This window comes from Populus trichocarpa, chromosome 10 (assembly GCF_000002775.5).
Source record: "Populus trichocarpa isolate Nisqually-1 chromosome 10, P.trichocarpa_v4.1, whole genome shotgun sequence".
NCBI classification, from domain to species: Eukaryota; Viridiplantae; Streptophyta; class Magnoliopsida; order Malpighiales; family Salicaceae; genus Populus; species Populus trichocarpa.
The window spans coordinates 21,169,963-21,190,708 of record NC_037294.2 but is presented as its reverse complement, the minus strand read 5'-3'; the positions used below and the strand labels follow the sequence as shown (position 1 = coordinate 21,190,708).

The following is a 20,746-nucleotide window of genomic DNA, read 5'->3' as shown; positions in this document are numbered from 1 at the left end:
AAATGATTTTAAACGTGAGATTCAATTAAAATCTCTAAATTCATAGAATTTCAAACATGTATGACGTGTAAAGGCAGAGAAAACAACCCTTGTGCTTAATACTTATCATTACACTCCTTAACTAGCTTCCCTTGCTCGATGGCTAATGGCAAGGAGCATAATTATTGTTACTAGAGCAGCTAGCTTTAACCTCACGAAGAAATTTTCAGCGTAAAATCAGTGGTCGAATGCCATTAATTCACTGCGTTTGGTTCCACAGTGCAGGGCACCAAAATAAATGGTAGACCGCAACATGACAGGGAAAGAGGTGAAAAATTGAAAGCACTGTCTGTCAAAGTTAAGACATGATTTGTGTTAGTTAACTAATCCTTAATCTCCACACACTTTTGTTAACCTCGGAGTGGAAAGCCACCGAAGTTTCTGATGCTCCTTGGCCGAGGTTGATAATTAAAATGACGTGAAAAAAGGCCCCATGGAGTTTCGAAGCATGGAAGAAGCTCAACCGTCCCTGGCCTGGTGACTGGTTGAGAACGTTTGGGAACGCGGCTGTGACTGTGTTTTTTAAAAATTTAATTTTTTTTTATTATTAAAATTGAATATGATTTGTATGTTTTGGATCGTTTTGATGTGCTGATATCAAAAATGATTTTTAAAAAATGAAAAAACATCATTGGCATGCATTTTGGCACGAAAAGTTATTTGAAAAGCACCCGCAACCACACTGCCAAACACGCTCTAAACCTTTCAATCATTTCTCGTGATCTACTCGTCCTCTTAGCGATATATTCAACGAGCGTGTTTGGCAGTGTGGTTGCGTGTGCTTTTCAAATAACTTTTCGTGCCAAAATGCATGCCAATGATGTTTTTTCATTTTTAAAAAATTATTTTTGACATCAGCACATCAAAACAATCCAAAACATACAAACCATATTAAATTTTAGTAAAAAAAAAATTTTAATTTTTTAGAAACGCTGCAGCCGCGTTCCCAAACGTTCCCTTAGCCATGATCACCTTGAATTTTAAGAAGCTTGTTATAAGGATAGCATCTGCTTTTTATTCGATTACTGATAAAAGATTGTCTTCCAAAATATTTTTAGTTTATGAATAAAAATATATAAAAAATAATTTTAAATAAAAAAATTTAAATTTTAGACAAGTAGTATTTTAGTGGAACCACCAGATGCCCAAGTATGGTTGTTGTCTTTTGCACCGGGGCTTACAAATAATGTGTTTTAAAATTTATGTTTTTTAGTCAAAAAAATATTTTTTTATTTATTTTATATGTAAAAATTAATCTTATAATAATTTAAATTATTTATAAATTTCTTAAAACTATAATTAAAAATACCTTTTAGAACCTATTTTTTAAAATTACCACCGAAAACACTGGGGATGTGATGGAATTTATCATCACTCGGTGTTTCGAGCAAGATAAGAAGGGTATTATTGAATTGGGCGAAGTGTCTCCATCTTAGGAGTTTGTCCAAGTAACTAAGCTTGCCAGCCGAGATATCTGACCGAGCTATCATCAGCAGATTTGTTGCCGTTATTAATAATGTGCTCGAGAGCTATCACATAATACAGTGTTGGGACATTTGCATGTTTAGCGTGTTTTGTTGTTTTTAAAAATGTTTTTGTAATTAAAAATATATTAAAATAATATTTTTTAATTTTTTAATATAGATGTATAAAATCATTGAAAAAAATAGTAATTCAATATATATATTGTTTTAAAAAGAAACACACGTTGGTTGAGGTGGGGGTATAATTGCACTTGCGTGACGTGCAGCTGCCACTCTTGTTGGATTTGTTTTAAAATAACACAGATTCAAGAAAGTTAATAGAAAATGACATAATTTTGAAAAAATTTGGGTAAAGAATCGCTGTTGAAAATCATGATTGTTAAATAATAATAGTTTAAATAAAAATCATGATTCAAAATTATAGTTTTAATACAATCCTTGTTTATAATATCGGTTTTATAACAAAACCTCGATTCTGAATTGTGTTTACGGTGTATTTATAAACACCCCTCTTTTTCTTCATGGGCGCTGCTCATGAAATAAAAAATCCCTAGAAATCAGGAAAAAAAAACAACCTTCAATCGCCCAAAATAATCCCTCACCAAAACATCAGAATCATCTTCCCCTTGTTTCCACAAGTATTTGTACCTTTTTTATACCGCAGACCGTTGGCCCAAGCTTTCGTGTCCAGCCTCTCCTCCGCCACAACTAGTGGAATTACCACCTACACGTCATAAAAATAAGGCAAGACATTAGTATTGTTTGTTTGTTTGATGGGTGCAATGCGATAATTTAGCTTAAAGCAACATATCTTGTCTGACATGGATACGAGCGTTCAATTGCATATCATCAGTCGTTTGGGTAGGTACTTTACTTATAATTGGATGATCCACCATCTTCAGCATGTATCGATGTGAGATGCACAAATAAATTTTATTTCTAGAGAGGCGTGTCTTGTAATTTATGAGGAAGAATACATTGGAGTATAACACGTTGAATCATCATAATTAACCCAGCTCAAGTCCCTCCATACGAGGAGATGGAGTATGAGCCATATGCACGTAGAATTTAAAATGTTGTAAGTATTTGTTACTTTTTATAGGCTTTGACAAAAAAACATTATATTTTTTTTATTGGTTAATGACTTTTATTTGTTTCGTATTAGGTTTGACAATTGTTACGTGGTAGCAAATGTGTTGCGGTTAGTCTTTATGATATCGATGATGACGATAGACTTACTTGTTATTACGCATATTCTTGGTTAGAGATATGTCATACAATTTTTGACTTGTTAGAAGAGACATTAAGCTTACATGATGTTGTCTTGGAGGAGGAGACTACACATACAGGTGGAAGTCATACCATTGATGGAGTTAATACATCCACTTATCATTGCAAAAGACATAGATAGATCCAGATGTATTATAATATTATGTTATTTTCTAGCCAACAATTATTTTTATTATTACTACGTTTGTAATGTTGTTTTTGCTAATTATCATGTTGATTTTAAAGTTATCTTGCATATGATGCATTTTTATTGTTTAATATCGTTAATTAACAAATAAACATGTGAACAAGTTGTTTAAAATTTTAAATCATCTATTGACAACTTTAAAAATACACATGGATAAAAACAATGTTTAAAAAACACACGCATTAACTGGGAATTATAATTAACAAATAAAAATGATGTTAAAATAGCTTTTGTTTTAATTATATGTTTGAGGTTTGATAATTTATGGTTTTGTTTTGCTTTTAATTGTGGTGGTGTAAACATTGTGATTTTATTTAGCTTTTAGTTGTGATGGTTTAAACTTTATTTTATACCAAATTCTAGAGTGAATTATGCTGCTTGACACCACTACCATTAACAATATCAATTAATTAATAATTGTAAACACCCAATATTATTATTATTAACTATTGTTAATAACCGCTAACAAGAGTTTACAACAGCTACATCATTCACTATTATCAATAAAACCATCTTCTCCAATAGGAATTAAGTCAAAAATATATTATTTTTTAAATATTTTTTTTACGATGTTATTTTTAAATTTTTTATATCAGTGTTAGAATAAATACCCACTCTTCTTCTGTTGCAAAAATTGCCCTCCGCATCTGTAACCTATTCCTTTTTTTAGTTTAATGTGGGTGTCCGGGTCAGCTTGCGTGTACCTCGACTAATCCCACGGGCCCTGAAGTTAAAGACCATATAAGTCTCTAGTGACCATCATATAAATAATCACAGGACTCGAATCTGAAACTATATAAAAAATAAATCTTTTGATCCCAAGTTTTTATTACTGAACTATCGTCTAGATAATTCATCTTTAACCTATTCCTTGATAGGATGACACTTGAGCCCACATGCTATCTCTGCAAGGCCCAGACAGTTCAAATCATCTTGCAAATAACTGGGACCACCCTAAAGATTTTGGAGTAATTTGACCTTTTCCGCTTCCTAGGGAAATGAGAACCCTAGATAGTTGATAACAAAGTAAAGGCTCTTAGTTTTAAGTTTTCAACTTGCACAGAGAAATTACTGAAAAGCTGCAACCTTGATAGCATAATTTAATCTAATCTCCCTTTTATTAGTCTAGCCAAGCCAGCAGAGAAGTGGGTTCTGTCTCCACCTGAGAAGTAGGCTTTACTAGTAGATTAGAACAGAACATAAATTACTTGCAGCCATTCCTGCAAGAATCTAAAAAGAAAAAGAAAAAAAATCAAACCAGAACAAGGAAAAGAAAGAAATCTCAGCATTTTTTCTGGATAAGCTCTCCCACACTAAAAAAAATTAACCTCTTGCAAAGACAAGAGAGAAAGGGAGAGTAACATTTTCTCTTCCTCCCATATAACCACCCCCCTTGTCTGTCTCCGTCACAGCCACCACGCCCCTCCTCTCTGTTCTTCCTTTCTTCGTTGTTGGCATAATTGAAAAGACAAACCGGAGAGCCCTGCCGAGGAAGTGACAGTTTTTTTATGCCATGTCATATTATTATAATCTTGTTTCATTATATAAGCTTCTGCAAACACATCACATTTTCCCAAAATTTAAAGCTTCCTAAGTTTTTTTGGGTTCTTCTTCAAGAAACACACATCCACCCCTTCTTTGAAGAATCTTCTTCTACAGAGAAGCTCAAGGTTAAACAACGAAGACCTAATAACCTAAGCCATTTTAATTGCTACTTCGATGAAGCTTCCCAGTATCTACATTCTCTTAATTTGCCTCTTTACTTCTTTCACTCGATTCATTGTTGAAACTACTGCCTTCAATCTCACCCTTCCACACCAACATCCAGACCCTGAGGCTGTTGCTGAAGATGTAAAACGGTGAGGCCTTTACAGCCTTCTGCTACAAATCACTAGAAACCCAACTTGTGTTAGCTCATTTTATGGTTTTGCATCATGGTTTTTTTGTAGTTTCCAACTTTCAGCCTACTAGCTAGAGAAAAATGCTAACTTGGGTTTTGCTTCTGGTGTTTATGGTAGTTTCTGTTTTCCTGATTTTGAACAAATTCTTACCTGGGTTGTTCTCATTGCTTTAGGATCTCTCTTTTGCAGTGATTTTGAGCTGGAAATGGAAAATAAAACCACATTTTCTTGATTTGCCATATTTTCTCAGCAACCAAACAGGGGACAGTCCAACAAAACCCCGTCTGGGTTCTGTTCATTGAAGGGTTCTGTCTCACGGGTGCCTCTCATTTTCAACTCTTTACCGATCTACAACACCAAAACAAAACAAAGTTGTCATTTTTCTTGCTGTCATTGCATTTTCCCGGGAAACAAACAGAGCATACCCTGTTTCCCCTGTTTTTTTAACCTTCCTTTTTACCCCAAGTCATCTCGCTACATGGCTTATTTTATCTTCCCCAATTTTACATTTTCTTCAAGCCAACCAAATGTTATTTCCATACTTTTATCACATTATTGATATTTTTTTATATTTTATCATGCAGGAGAGTCAATGCATCTCTATCAAGAAGGCACCTTTTGTCCATTCAAGAGAAGGACCAATGCCAAACTGGAAACCCCATCGACGATTGCTGGAGATGCAACTCTAATTGGGCTAACAACCGCCAACGTTTAGCTGACTGCGCCATTGGATTTGGTCAAGGCTCGTTAGGTGGAAGAGGTGGTCAGATCTATGTGGTCACTGACTCCTCTGACTATGATCCAGCCAACCCAAAACCAGGCACCTTACGTTACGGTGTCATCCAAGACCAACCCCTGTGGATCATCTTCTCTTCAAATATGGTCATTAAGCTCAAACATGAGCTTATTTTCAATAGTTACAAAACTATTGATGGCCGTGGCGCAAATGTTCACATTACAGGAAATGGGTGCATAACACTTCAATACGTATCACACATTATTATCCACAACATCCACGTTCACCACTGCAAGCCTTCTGGAAATACTAACATAGCAGCATCACCAACACATGTTGGATGGAGAGGGAGATCAGACGGTGATGGCATTTCCATTTTTGGGGCCCAGAAGATTTGGATCGATCACTGTTCTTTATCTTATTGCACTGATGGTTTGATTGATGCTATAATGGGGTCCACTGGGATTACCATATCAAACAACCATTTTACCCACCATGATGAAGTGATGCTATTGGGTCATGATGATAAGTATGCACTGGACACAGGTATGCAAGTTACCATAGCCTTTAATCACTTCGGCCAAGGGCTGGTGCAACGTATGCCAAGGTGTAGAAGAGGGTATATACATGTGGTGAACAATGATTTTACAGCCTGGGAGATGTATGCTATTGGTGGTAGTGCGAATCCTACCATAAATAGTCAAGGGAATCGATATACCGCACCAACTGATGATAATGCCAAAGAGGTTAGTCTGCTCTGAATTATTTCTCATCATTTAAGGAAAGTAGAATATGATTGATTAATGATCTCGATTAAGTAAAGTTGATGGCAACATCCATGAAAAGCAAGCTGTTACCCCCATAAAAAATAAATCGAAACCACTGTCAGCATGAGAGTGATCTCTTTGGTGCCTGCCAGCCATTAAAATGCAGTACAAAATCCCCTGCATGCTCCCACTCTCACTTTCGGAACGTGGAGCGCAATCTCTGACGGTGACCTCATGAAATCTTTACAGGTAACAAAGAGGGTGGACACAAACGAGGGAGACTGGGCAGGTTGGAATTGGAGAACAGATGGGGACATAATGGTAAACGGAGCGTTCTTTGTGCCCTCAGGAGCCGGTCTGAGTGCACAGTATAGTAAAGCCTCCAGTGTGGAACCCAAGTCTGCTGGTTTAATTCAACAACTCACCTTGAATGCTGGTGTCTTCGGTGACCCTAGGTAAACCTTACTAACTTGACCCCACTTTGTGTTCTCTTTTTCAACTTTTTGAGCGCCTTTTGTCAACTGAATTACCTGTTACTCTTTTTTTATTTTTATTTTTAAAGAATTACCTGTTACTCTTAATGACCCTTCCCCTAATTAATTGCATTTTATTAGGTGTTGAAATAATTCCCTGTAGTGTCACTATTCCAGAAACTCCATCGCTGAAAGTTTTTCAGGGAAAATCTTTCGGTTTGATCAGTCTTATTCTGTGTGGAGTGAATAAAAGTAGACATTTCGTAGTCTGATTTTTTGGCAATCTATGCCTAATCTTTGTTGAGGGAAAGCTTTCTGTGTTTTTATTGTTAGCTTAGCTTTGTGCTTGCAAAGATGGCTTTTGGATCCAACCAAAAAATTTGATAGGAGTTTTTTAGTAGTATGGTTTTTTTAAATGTGTTTTTTTTTAATATATTAAAATTATTTTTTATTGTATATATATATATATATATATTTTTTTTTTTTTCCATATCACATCAAAATACTAAAAACATAATATATAAACTTATTTATTTATTTCATGCGAACCTCTATGCGCAAAAACAAACAAACGCCTCTTGATAGCGAGAGTCCTTGCCTATATAAAATACTTTTTTTACACTGGTGCACGTGATCATGCGTTTGCATTGGGAATCTAGCTAGTACCACCAAAAACAGCCTTACAGTTCATTTGGTGGTCTCCACTCTCTCCTGTGCCTTTCCAGTACTGCTACTGCATGGCAAATAGGGTCTTCTTTTATTTAAGTTCCGTGCTTTTGATTTTGTTACCGTTGGATCTCATTGTATCTCGTGTTGGTGGACCCTCTTGGACTTGCTCGCTTTAGGGTTTAGGCCTTAAAACTTGGTTCCACTACATCTTTGCTAAGCATTTGTGGATCTTAGCCGAATGTGTGAATCGGGCACAAGATTTGTTGCATGTGATCCGCTACCGTGTCGCTGTTCTTAGCCCTCGAGCATTATTATGAACTTCTTGTGTGAGAGAACCCATGCTTGCATTACTGGAGCCTGTAGCCCTTTGAGCGTGGGCTCACGTAAAGGGGCTTCTGGTAGGGATTTTTAATTAAACATGGACTTGAATTAACTCCGATTGCAATTTGTCTCCGGGAACTCTTAATTGTCCAGAAAATGAAACTGTTGATAGAAATTCTTCCCTTTGTCACTGCCATGTGGTAGTTTTAAGTTTGCCATGTACCGTGTAGGTTTATATGTCTGTGTCAAACAGAGGTGTCTAAATCAGGAGGGGTGAAGAAAAATGAGCTTAGTTGCAAAGTCTGGCTTTTTCCTCTAGAGATAATTTTAGTAGACCCACATAGGGCAAAGGACATATGCTAGTGTGGTGGTGTGTTTCAGTGTTTTGTATGGGAAGGTGACGCAGTTATATTCTCTTGATCTGCTTTCCAGCAAATATGTATGGGGCCAAGTCCATGGCTTTCAACACACTGTGGTTCCCACTCATTAATTGGTGGGGTATTAACTGGACATGGACATGTAGGTGTGCATCATCAGTATTGGAAAAGGAGCTTTCCTTATGACCTAGTTGATGTGCGTTTTCCTGATGCTTGACTTTTGCTTGTTAAGCTTCTCTAAATTTCCTCTTTACTTTCTCTGGTTCTCCATTACCTTTTTTTTTTAACATACATATGCTATCATCTTTATGAGTTGTGTTCCTTTTCCCTTTGTTGCTGGAAAATGTAGCTGCAATTCAAACATGTCAAGAGAAGCTCTAGCTTAAGCCCCACAACCCCTTAATCTCACGTGAGACTCCACTCCAGTTCTAATTTGTCTACTCCATAATAATTATCTGCTGTTGTTTTTCTAATGCCATGGGCAGTCGCTTCTGTTGTGGTTGTCCCATGTAGACCTTCCATGGCCCAAACAGTCTCCACATATACGACCGCCCCTACACCAACCCTTTTGGCCATTAAGCATTAGGGCCAACCATTTTTTTAAACGCTTCTACTGTTAGATTCGTTAGCAAGCATCATTTTCTATTGAATCATGTCATCATTTGATCTTCAAAATAATGTATTCTAGTTGGTTTTCAATCATTTGCACAGAGATGACAGTGGGAGCATTTCTACTCCGGGATTCAGCGGAGGTGGGACTAGCTCCACAACCAACACCGGCGTCCAGGGGTCCGGGTCCAGCGGTGGTGGCGGCGATTACTTCGGAATGATATTCGGGAGCGGTGCTCCACCACCCACATCTACCAGCTTAATCTTTTTGTCCCTTCTAATTATTTTAATTCTGTGCACCATCACCAACCATGTTGCCTTGGAATCTTTCCCATTATTATCATTATAGAAGTCTAAATTGAAGGAGAGAAAAATTCATCATCAATATTAAAGATTTAAAGGGGAAAATGTCATCACAACTACTTGGATTCCATTACAAGCCCTGCTGAATGCTACAATTGTATAGATATAACATCAAATTTTCACTAATACTAGCCCCGTCATGTTGGGTCAATATGAAGAATACAAACGATGCATGTGGATTGGTCCATTCTCGCCTAACTAAAGAAGTGACTGAAATAAAATTTTGGCAAGGGATAGATACCAGATAGGATATGGGTGGCTGAGGTGGCGTTTCGGATCTAATGTCAATTTCAGGATATTTTTGCTTCCCTTTTCTTTTGTAGTCTTTTTATTTGCCATCGGTCTGTCATTTCCATGAGTTAATAATGTAGTTAACAGGGGCTGTCTTGTCGGAGAAACTTGCCAAACCGTCCTAGTAGATTTTATATTGCCAAACCGTCCTAGTAGACTTTATTGTGATAGAAATACGAAAGTTGAATTTAAAAACAAAATCATATCACCGCCGTCTGTGGGAATCGAACCCACGACCACATGGTTAAAAGCCATGCGCTCTACCAGCTGAGCTAAGACGGCATCTTGAATGTAGGGCTTTTACATATCAATATCTTTCGTTTGAAGATTTTCTGTTCGAATCAAGCAAAGATCATTCATTCACGAGGTCCTTTACTTCATAACATGTCTACGACTCTACGGGCACCATGACCAACTTTCTAGGGAAAATAACGAGATCCTCCAAGAAAGTAGGGCCCACGAATGCTTTTCGGCCCGTGAGGATATGAAAAGCACATCACACAAGGGGCCGCCCAACGTTTATCGTTTGCAGGAGAAAGCTCAAAATCGCCAAATCTCAACATCAACCCCTCGTGGGTTGTTCATAATGCAAGCAAGCAACGTTTATCGTTTGCAGGAGAAAGCTACCAAAGGTGACACGCCCACTTTGGCAGCCTTCACTAGCCGCTACAACGTTGAAAAATAGCAGGCAAATGCTATTTATTTCCTCCATAAATGAAGATTAAGCTCACCAAGTTTCTTTAAGAATGAAGCTCGCCATGCATGTTAATTTATTTCCTTCACACAACCTGTTTTATCATCTGTTCAACATAAGCATTCAAAAAATTGATTCCACTGCTTTCTGTTGAAGTGGACAAAGCACAACGCTTCATGCAAACATGGATACCCATGCAATTTCACCTACAAGGCATTTTCTGGCACTAGATTTAGCATCACGACATACAAATAATATATAAATAATGCCCGTGTACAGGATAACATAACTATGTACATACTGTCATAAACTAGAAACCGTCTCCATGATCAATGCTCCAAGAGCAGCTTCTTTTGGGGAGTACCATAATTCAAAATGCCTCAAGGAAACATACATAAATTATTGGACACTGGTGCAGAGTTTCAAGAGGAGATACTGCTGTTGGATCCTTCCTAGTAGTGAATAACACAATAAGTTACTATATACAGAACCGTTAAACTTCAAAAAATAAGTTACATTGCTAGTTTGCAAAGCAATTACCACCCTCCTTTGGAACTTCCATCATTCCCTTTGTTTCCCCAAGAACTTGCTGGTGCTTTACCCCATGGATCAGTTTGTTCCCCACTTGCATTAGCTCCTTTTGCCTCTGTTGATTGACTCCAACTAGATGATTGACCTCCAACAGAAGCACTGGATTGATTCCAGGTCTTGGCATCACCTCCAGTTGCCCCTGCACTTCCCAAACCTGCTCCTTTGTTCCCCCAGCCACTCCCTTGATCATCAGAACCTTTTATGTCTTTGCTTGATTGATTCCAAGAATTTGTCGATGCTTTACCCCATGGACCGGTTGGTTCTCCACCAGCGTTAGTTCCTTCCTTTACCTCCATTGATTGACTCCAGCCAGATGATTGGCCTCCGCCAGAAGCACTAGATTGATTCCAGGGCTTCGCACTAGATTGATTCCAGGGCTTCGCATCACCTCCAGTTGTCCCTGCATCTCCTGAACCAGCTCCTTTGTTCCCCCAGCCATCACCTGGAACACAAGAACCAGATCCTTTGTTCCAGCCACTTCCTTGATCATCAGAACCTTTAATTCTTTGTTTGAATTCCAGTCCCCACCAGAAGAATTTGATGACTTCCAGCTGTTTCCTTGACCCCAGGCAGCATCACTATTTGCACCAGTTCCCTTGTTCCAACCACCAGCAAGGTCATTACTGCAACTATCTTTGGCCATTCTTGACTGGTTCCAGTCTGAATCTTGGCTGCTCCAACCACCAGCTCGATTGCTTGTTCCACCACCACCAGAATTCCAGCTATTATGTTGGCCCTTATCGTCACCTCCTTGGTTCCAATTGCTTCCACCACCATTATTTTTCCATCCTCCACTGCTATTGTTTGCCCCATTCTTCCAGCCAAAGGTACTATCTTCAGCAGAACCGTTGTCACTCCAACCACCATTTTGATCTCTCCTTCCTCTGCCTCTACCACCAAAGCCGCCTCTGTCCCCTCTACCTCTAGAGCCCCCTCGGTCTGAACCACCTCTACCTCCAAAACCACCCGTGTCAGATTTGCCTCTACCTCCATAACCTCCTCTATCGCCTCTACCTCTAAAGCCCCCTCTGTCTGGATCAACCCTGCCACCAACGCCACCTCTCCAGCCCCCAACACCTGCCCTATTACCATAAGTCTCTGTTTGGCCTTTACCATCACAGGCTACAGATGAATCCTGGTTACCATCACCATATCCAGAGCTCCAACTGCTTTTCTTGCCCCAACCAGATTCTTGGTTTGCATCACTAGATCCAGAGTTCCAATTATTTTTCTTGGCCCAACTAGAACCTTGGTTTGCATCTTTCGACCCAGAGTTCCAGTTGCTTTTGGTGGCCCAACCAGAATCTTGATTTCCATCAGCATTACTGGATTCAGAGTTCCAAATGCTCTTCTTGCCCCAAGCAGAGTCGGAATTTCTTCCTGCATCACTTGATCCAGAGTTCCAACCGCTTTTATTACCCCAGCTAGATTCCTGGTTTCCATCTCTCTTGCTGTCCTTTTCAAGTTCAGGAGATTCCTGATTCCAACCAGGCTTCTCTTGAGAAGACTTTTGAGTACCCCAGCTGCTTTTATTACCCGAACCAGATGATTGGTTGGCATCTACATGACCCACTTTAGAATCCCAGCTTGATAACTGGTCTACCTCGGTAGTTTTTGGGGCACCCCAGTCAGACTTCTGGGTGCCAATCCCACTTGCTCCACTTTTCCATCCAGTTGTATTGTCACCTGATGAAGCTTTCCCTGTTTTCCAGTGGCTGCCTCCACCCAAACTTACACCAGGTACTTCATCTGCAGCAGAACCATCGTTCCATCCAGAAGATGAGTTCCTGTCAACTGACTTGGGTGCATTCCAACCAGCACCATCAATTTGTCCTCCTGAAGATAGATTAGCAGCAAGACCTTTGCTCCCGCTGTGAAATTCAGCTTGATCACTGTTGCAACTTGATTTGTCCCCAAAAGAAGGATTTCCACTGTTCCATTTGTCCCCACTTCAACTAATCTCTTTATCTGCTCCCCAGTTCTTGTTCCAACCTGATCCACTATCACCCCCAGAAGAAATAGGCTTCCACCCATCATCTCTACTTTCCTTGAACCCCTTGGATTTACCCCAGCCACCTCCTTGATCATAGGCAGTGGAGTTTTCTTCTCCAGCTTTCCAACCTGAAGACTGACCATCACCAAAGGATCTTCCTCGGCCAAAGTGATCTCTACCACCATGACCACCTCCTCTTCCCCTCCTCCCACCTGACCCACGACCCCCATCTGATTCTTTGTTCCAACCACCAAACTCTTGATCTCTGTCTGGTATATTCCAAGAAGACCCCCCCTCTTGTTTACCCCAAGAGGATTCCCCCTGTTTGTTCCAAGATCCCCTATCAGCACCAGAAGGCTTTGGTTTATTCCAACTATCAATTTGATTCTGGTTACTAGATCCATCTTTATTCCACCCAGAAGCATCTTCACTAAATTTTTTCCCAGGACTCCAATTTGCAGTTTGAGTTGCACTATCAACTTCAGCTTTCATCCAGCCACTTCCTTTATTAACATCTTCAGTTTCTGTTTGAGTGCTGCCCCCGCCTGCCTTACCCCAAGCCTCAGTTGGCTTTTCTGAGCTATTTTTGCTTTCCCACTTCTCCCCAGCTTCACCCCAAGAATCATTTTGAGCAGTGCCCTTCTCTTGGTTTTCCGCAGCTTCACCCCAAGTGTCTCCTCCATCTTGTGATTTCTGTTGATTCCATCCAGTACTCTTGTTACTCCAGCAGTCTTCTCCAGTTCCAGACCTTTTTTTCTTCTCCCAGGATCCTGCTCCAATTGCATCATTACATTTTCCCCAAGAATCCACTTGATTCTTCCCTGTAGCTGCATCTCCCCAACTGCTGGTTTGGTTTCCACTAACAGTCTTTCCTTTGTCCCAAGCTACTGCAGAATCGATCAAAGAATTTTCAGCTCTGAGGTTTCCTCGACCCCAGTTGTCTCCAGTACCTCTTGAAGAGCCTGCCAGATCTTCATTGGGTAAAGTTGCTTTACCCCATCCGACAGATGCACCACTGGTAGAACCAAAGTTAGAAGCAGCTTTGTTCCAAGAATCACCTGCAACTGCACCCCAAGATGAAGTCTGATTTCCGGTCGCTTGACTTACCCAAGCACCATCTACACATTCCAAAACATGCAGATTAGCCACTTTGGCACTTGTGATACATTCATCACAAAATATATTGCTTAATGTAGATGTTTATTGCAAAAGTAGTTGGTGCTTATGAAACACTAAAATGGCATGGCTTGACCGCCAACATGAGGAATAATTTTGTACCTTTGCTTAGTTCATTATCTGCAGAACTTGATGGATTTATAGGACTGGTTTTGGGTTGATCCTGCAATAAACAGAAAGCTCAGGAGTTTATAACTTCATTATATAGTCACACTAGAAATTATATCAGTAAGCCGTTGTTTGGGGTGGAGGTAGAGAGAGAGTTCGCTAACCATGAGGCCCAAGCTAGGCCAAGAAGTCCTGCAAGCAAATGCTTACAACATCAGATTATAGATAAAAGTACAAATCAACAAGAAAAGTAACAATAGAAAAAAGAACACCACATAAATAAGTTACATGTATGGAAATGTGAAAGTCAGAGAGATATCAATTACTTTCCAAATTGACCAGCATGTGGTCCTGAACCATTGCTTTGTTTGATAATTTAATTCAATAAATTTAGTTCAAACATGAATTCCATAAATTAACACAATTCAGATCTTCCAATCCCGTCCTCATAGTCATAGGCTTAGCTTCATATTTCCATTTTGCATAGCAATAACAAGCATACTAATCATACTCGCAAACTGACCAGCCCATAATCAAAACAGCTGGATTCACCACTGATTTTCCCATTCCCATCACCCAAGCATACAGAATCTCTTGTTCACAAATTTCAACAGAATAACAGTTTTCCATCTACATTACAGTACATGCACATTGTGGAGCGAACTTAAATCCCAGCACAAGCTCAGCACATGACAGTGTTTTAATGACCCCCTTCAGCGAACACTCCTTTATCAGGTGCTACATAGCATGGTAACCAGGGATTCTTTCGAGATGAACTCCGTTTTCTTACCAAAAACAAGTGCATCTTGGCATTACTTCACTGAACACCATGCCATGATCTATTGAATGACAATGCAGAGCAAACTTCTGCAACCAGGCATCAAGCAAGAACAAAACAAAAGCCAACTAAAGACTACAAACTACATGCAAACCTGAAATAATTAATTGCGACTATGACAATTATAAGCAGCATAACTAGCACTAAATTCAACAGTCATATCCCATTTATAGATTAAGCCCACTAAGAATTATGATGGCAGAACCAATAACTACTTTAAAGTATACATCACCAGCAAGTGCATGAACAGAACTTCAATATTAAAAAGAAAAGCAAAACCTTTCAGTGGAGAGGCCACCAGTGTTCCAGCCATCACCCCCCTGTCGATGCCCCAGCACCACCTGTCCAACCTTCAAAACATACAAAGTTAAAAACGAAAGTACACATCTCAGATATCATGTCAAAAAGAGAGAGAGAGAGAGAGAGAACAAACTTATTAAGATTGTGCACCACATAAATACCGTGCTACGTATAAATTGATGACACTTTAACAAAAATATCATCAGAAATTGTTTATGTTACGAGAGTAATCAAATTCCCACCTCCAGAACCACCTTCAGTTCCGCTTAGATCAAATGGTTTGAAAGAGCTGGATCCAGGTTCATCACTATCATAGATATAAAAGTACCACTTCAGAGCAACTTCAAAAGGCTATCCAAATCATACTTATGAAACAAGCTGAGACAAATGGGATTAGCTATAAAATATGCACCTTACAGACACGGCAGAGCTCTTTGCACGAACCTCAGAAAGATGCTCACTTTTAACTTCAGGAACATTAACCAAAAACATCAGAAAGTTGGTAAACTCAAAATCAAACAGAACCAAAAGTAGCTTTTTTGTTATGAACCTGTAAGAACTTTCTGCTGAGAACCAAGCTTCACAGTAACATCAGAATAGCGTATGGCCAAGACCTGACATAGATACCCCTTCAAAGGTCCTATTCGAATTCTCAAGGTTTGACCAATGAAGAACAATCCATCCTTGTCCCCTTGGTTGACTGCAAAGAAATAAACAAAGCCAGTAAGAGAAACTTAACAATGGTGTCAAAACTGAAAATAGATTTACAAAACTATAAATAGCACAGTTATAATACATACAGTTACGGTTATTTTCTCTCGCTTGCCATGGTCTTTTAGGCGATAAGGGGGATTTGGGAGATGATGGGAAATCTTCAAAATCTAAAGAGCCTGATTCTCCATCCTGAAATGAAAGCAAAGAGAACATCATTCAAAGCACCAGAAACAATTCAAGGGAAGACGATGGCGTAGACAAAATGATGTGATTACTCTTTTCAAAATGTACAACCTTTCCACAGCATGCATCAAAAGAAAGCTTGATTTTCTCACACATTTGAGCTTTCAAACAGAAATAACCACCATCTTCTGTTTCATTCTGATCATATATAAATATGATGCCTCGGTAGATTTGCTTAACAATTCCTTGCCTATCCTGCAAAGAGCAACTGCATGATAGCCTCTAGCCTAGCATGGCATACTCGCTTCAGATTAACATTTTTTAAAAAAAGAAAAAAAAACAGAAGAAAAATTGGTGCCAAACCTTCAATGGACCTTCCAAAACCTTGACAGAATCATTAACTGATATGGTTTTCTTGTGATGATCTAAAGCAGTAAACTTCATATCAGTGAGCCCATTCTTTAGATCACGTAATGCAACAGTCACCACATCAGGTTTTTCCAGTCCATGTTTTAGAATCTGGAGAAATGGACAAGTTATATTATAAAGAATACTAATCCTCACATAGAACATTAAAGAGAGTTAAATGCCATAAGCAATGCCGCAAGGCAAGTAAACTAGATTCCATACCTTGTAAGAATCATCTTTCTCCATACCAACAACAAGACCAAAATCTTTGCGGCTGCAAGCCAATAATACGAAGTCATTGTAAATAAATACATATAATCAGATCACAAAAAAACACTAATTGGTGTAGAACTTACCCAAAACACACAAGATTGTACAGTTCAAATTTCTGCCCAGATGATAACGAGCTTTCTCCTTTATCACCACCTTTCTCATTTCCAATTACCTGTTTTTTCTTCTGTCCAACATAAATCTGCGCAAGCCATTCCAAATTCTCTGATTCATTATTCTCAGAAGGCTTGAACTTCAACAACTCCTCTTCTGAAGGTATAACACCCATGCAGCTTAAAGAATCTATAGATACTCTTTTATATAAATATCCATCCTTGAGCATCAAGCCATCAAGAACCTCAAACATCTTGCCAGTATCACGGTCACGTCTATATTGAATAAGAGGCCGGAACTCCCTATACAAGTCAAATATAATTGCATGTCAGAAGTCATGACATTAGAAGTTAAATAAACTAAGATATCTGGGACTTGGAAATTACTCAAGTTCACTTGAGCTGATCAATCTTGGAGCTGGTATGGCAGCTTTCTTCTTTGCAAGTCCACCTCCCTGGGTGGCAAATCGATCAAAAAATGCTTTCCATATAAATCACAAGTAAAGCATCAAACTCGCCACCATGTGCATGTTATATTCTGCAAACAATGTCTTCAGAATAGAACACAGGTTTGAAAATATAGATATGTGGATGGGTTAACTGTCAATAGTATCCTTGCAAATTAGAAGCAGGGGAATCACTTTCAAACTACCATATAATCAATTTATGTCTATTTTACCATTGGAACATAATGCAAGAAACCACCATTAACCTTGAAGACCCGAAACAAAACAAACAAAATTCTAAACTATATTATTACAGGCAGAGGATATCAGCTCTGCTATTTAAAAGTCTCCTTACAAATTTTTGTGCCAACGCTTGAAAATCAATTCTTGGAATCAGCTTCACTGTTGCTTTTTTCCGCACATCATTTACAGCCACAATCTACAGAAACAAAATTAATTCAGAGTAAAGACAGATTCAATTTCAGAACAAAGCGAGGAATCAGCTAACAAGCTCATTGGCACTGCACCTGCGCCAGGTCACCCTTATAGTTCCCATTCTTTACACGAGCCCATGTGCCCTCGGTAACTTGATTACAACCTCTCCGGATGGAGATCAGATGAGACACTTCATTTTTAGGAAATGGTGCCACTCTGCTAGAATATATGCTGCAAAGCCCTTTACATGCCTAAGATCAGAATTATTAGAACAATATTAGTTTGCTGGCAAAACAATCTAAAAAGGATAAATTCCTCATTGCTTATTCGATGAAAAAAAATGTGCCTTGCCTCAATAATATCAATTTGCTTGTCAGCTTCAATATAAAGAAAACCCTTTACATGGTCAATGGCAAATGCAGATATTATCTGAAGTTTGGTACCCAGAGATTTCAAGTCAACAAACTTCTGCATGAGGCAAAAAGCTGAATGCCTCTCGCGTCCAACCTACAACCAAGAAGTCAGTCAAATAAAACATGTAAAGGCAATGGCAGGAGAATGTTAAGGAATGCAATTCAAAATACAATGGCAAGAACCAAGCTATTTGCCTATATAATGAACATCCTACCATGCATTTGACTTTCCAGACAGTTGGGTCCTTTGCAGAAGGCTCGAGAAAATTTCTTTCCATGGATCTTTTAGCCTCATCAGCATCTTCGGCATAGCGAAATCTAGGATTGTTCTTGTAACGCTCTTCCATCATCTTATCAAATTCTCGCTCATCCATATCCTCCTCTTTGGGAACAATTGGAACATTTTGGGATATTGGTGGATCATTCTTGACTTTCAACTCTACATCATATTATTCGTCCATAAAATCTGTTCTCCACAATTAGGAGAAGATTAAAGTTAGTAAAATATGCTTTCCTGATCCAAAGCAGCGAAGCAAGGTAACCTGGATGATATTGTATCATTGGAAATGGAAAAGGAACATGGTACAAGCATGACCCCCCAAAAAGGTGTTCCATTTAACTCAAAACCCGGTCAATATAACAAAACTACTCATTTTGTGCACACAAATCTCAAAATGAACCTCCGCAATGCAAAACAAACCCTAACTGCTTCCATCTTTCCATTGAATTTTCTGTAATATTGATTCCTAAATCCTATCTCTTTAAATTTTCCAGTGGATCTGTGGCAAAATCAAGCAAATCCGTTTAAGTTCCAACAAGTAAATACTCCGGTATCCTCAATGAACATTTTTACAGCACAACAAGCTCAAAAACAACTACACGGACCAATTTGCACAGACAAGTAACTTTTTAAAAACACAGGCACTTTCCATTTTCTGTGAGCAGGTAAAAAGCATCCATACATTTCATATTTTACATAAACACTCTATTTTAACCTTAAAGCAACATCATTTTCATATAAGACCAAGAAGCCCCAAAGCAAAAACCTTGACTGAAAAAAAAACCACTTCACAGGGATAACAAATAACCCAAAATTTCTTTAGAAATTCCTAGACTAAAAGAACCTTACAGAAGACCCTAAAGCAAACCCTAATGAACCATCGTGCAGCACAAAAACAAGACAAGTAACAAAGAATAAAGGTGAAACACCCCATTATACCATCTCAGAATCGTAACAACAACACACGTTTCCACTCAAAACCCTAAACCTTACCTGAAAAATCAATACTCAAACAAAGATTACCAAAAATTCAACATGCACCGCCAAAAAAAACACATTAAGCCACCAAGTGCCAGTCTCATTTTCAGTCAAAACCCTAAAATGTCAAACTTTACGAATCAAAATTCAAAAACCTTAAAAACACCACCGCTTTACCAGCTCAAGACCCCAGGAGAGTCGAGCATAAAAATAATCCGAAATGAGAAATTTTTTTAAAACCTTCAATGTCGAAATTAAGATCACTATCATCGCTGTCGCGATCACTATCTTGATCACTAAAATCAGCTGCATCTTCGAAGAACCGAAGAACCGCGCGATTCTTCTTCTTATTTCCACCACCAGTCTTATCGTCATCACCACCACTGCCACGTTTCCGTTCTCCTCCGCCGGAGGCGACGGCCTTACCCTTCCCATTCGACGACATTTTGCCGTGACAATGTCAAGGAGTCAGGGTTTTGTCTTTATTTTTTCGTTTTAAGAAAAACAAATACAGAGAAAAAGATTTGCATAGAAGAAAGAAAAACAGAGAGACTGTCTGGGTTCTGTGTACAACGTACAACTGTACAAGCGTGTTAGGTGTGTGAGAGACTGGGAGTCACTGAGCTCTGGCAGTTATAATTGTTGGAAGGAATATTTATTGATTTACACTAGTGACCTTCCTTTCAGGGATGGCATTCTTTTTTTTAACCTTTTTGCATGGGCAAAATAGGAATAAAAATGAGTGACCATTTAGCTAGAAGCCTAGATGTCTTAAAATTTGAAACAGGTCTCTTCATGGCTGATGGGCTTCATCACAAGAGTTTGTTTTTGTGTAGAAAGAGTGATTTTAAAAGTTTATGAATTTTTTAAAATTAATTTTTTTTATAATTTTAAATTATTTTAATATACTAAAATTAAAAATTAATTTTAAAAAATAAAAAAATTAATATATAGTTTAAACAATCATAAAATCTATAATATTAAAATTTGATATATGGTTGGTTCAAGTCATAAATTTGATAAATTAATTTTTAAAAAAATAATATTATTTTATAAAAAAATTTAATTGTTAATGTTTTTTCCTCGGATGAATTGAATTACAAGTTAACTTAAATTTTTAATTAGTCAATTAAATTAATTATTTGTTTTATTTTTTTTAAATAAATCAATTCAAGCAACCAATCAACACATTAAGTGAAATTTTGATATCATTTCTAATTTTTGATGGATAGATAGATAATATTTTTTTTATTTTTAAAAAATTATTTTTGATATTAATACATTAAAATAATATAAAAA

General features: G+C 38.2%; 2 protein-coding genes and 1 non-coding gene across 5 annotated transcripts; 1 reads left to right on the top strand and 2 right to left on the bottom strand.

The window, feature by feature from the left end:
- Window positions 1-4,128: 4,128 nt before the first annotated feature.
- On the top strand, window positions 4,129-9,272 carry LOC7468445 (probable pectate lyase 13). 3 transcript variants are annotated; one of them, XM_024611300.2, is made up of 5 exons: window positions 4,130-4,859; window positions 5,486-6,383; window positions 6,654-6,859; window positions 8,594-8,653; window positions 8,956-9,158. In XM_024611300.2, exons 1-4 carry the CDS (start codon window positions 4,720-4,722, stop codon window positions 8,628-8,630), a joined length of 1,281 nt encoding a protein of 426 aa, XP_024467068.2. In that variant the 5' UTR covers window positions 4,130-4,719; the 3' UTR covers window positions 8,631-8,653; window positions 8,956-9,158. The 3 variants fall into 3 exon arrangements, with proteins under 3 accessions (XP_024467067.2, XP_024467068.2, XP_002316399.3); XM_024611299.2 differs by lacking the exon at window positions 8,594-8,653 and having other exon boundaries at window positions 4,129-4,859; window positions 8,933-9,272; XM_002316363.4 differs by lacking the exon at window positions 8,594-8,653 and having other exon boundaries at window positions 4,134-4,859; window positions 8,956-9,272.
- A 444-nt stretch (window positions 9,273-9,716) lies between these two features.
- Window positions 9,717-9,789, bottom strand: TRNAK-UUU (transfer RNA lysine (anticodon UUU)). The gene has a single exon. It is a non-coding gene; the product is annotated as a tRNA-Lys (tRNA).
- Window positions 9,790-10,432: 643 nt separating this feature from the next.
- Window positions 10,433-19,904, bottom strand: LOC18102764 (protein RNA-directed DNA methylation 3; the record flags this gene model as incomplete). The annotated part of the gene is given in 20 exon segments (XM_024611301.2): window positions 10,433-11,294; window positions 11,297-13,903; window positions 14,064-14,124; window positions 14,234-14,261; window positions 15,187-15,227; window positions 15,229-15,257; window positions 15,450-15,514; window positions 15,620-15,674; window positions 15,758-15,907; window positions 16,008-16,110; window positions 16,216-16,359; window positions 16,468-16,623; window positions 16,735-16,786; window positions 16,869-17,198; window positions 17,283-17,350; window positions 17,697-17,780; window positions 17,869-18,027; window positions 18,128-18,283; window positions 18,405-18,655; window positions 19,688-19,904. Coding segments are annotated over 20 exon segments (5,313 nt in total), but the record flags the coding sequence as incomplete, so codon positions are not given.
- Window positions 19,905-20,746: the final 842 nt, after the last annotated feature.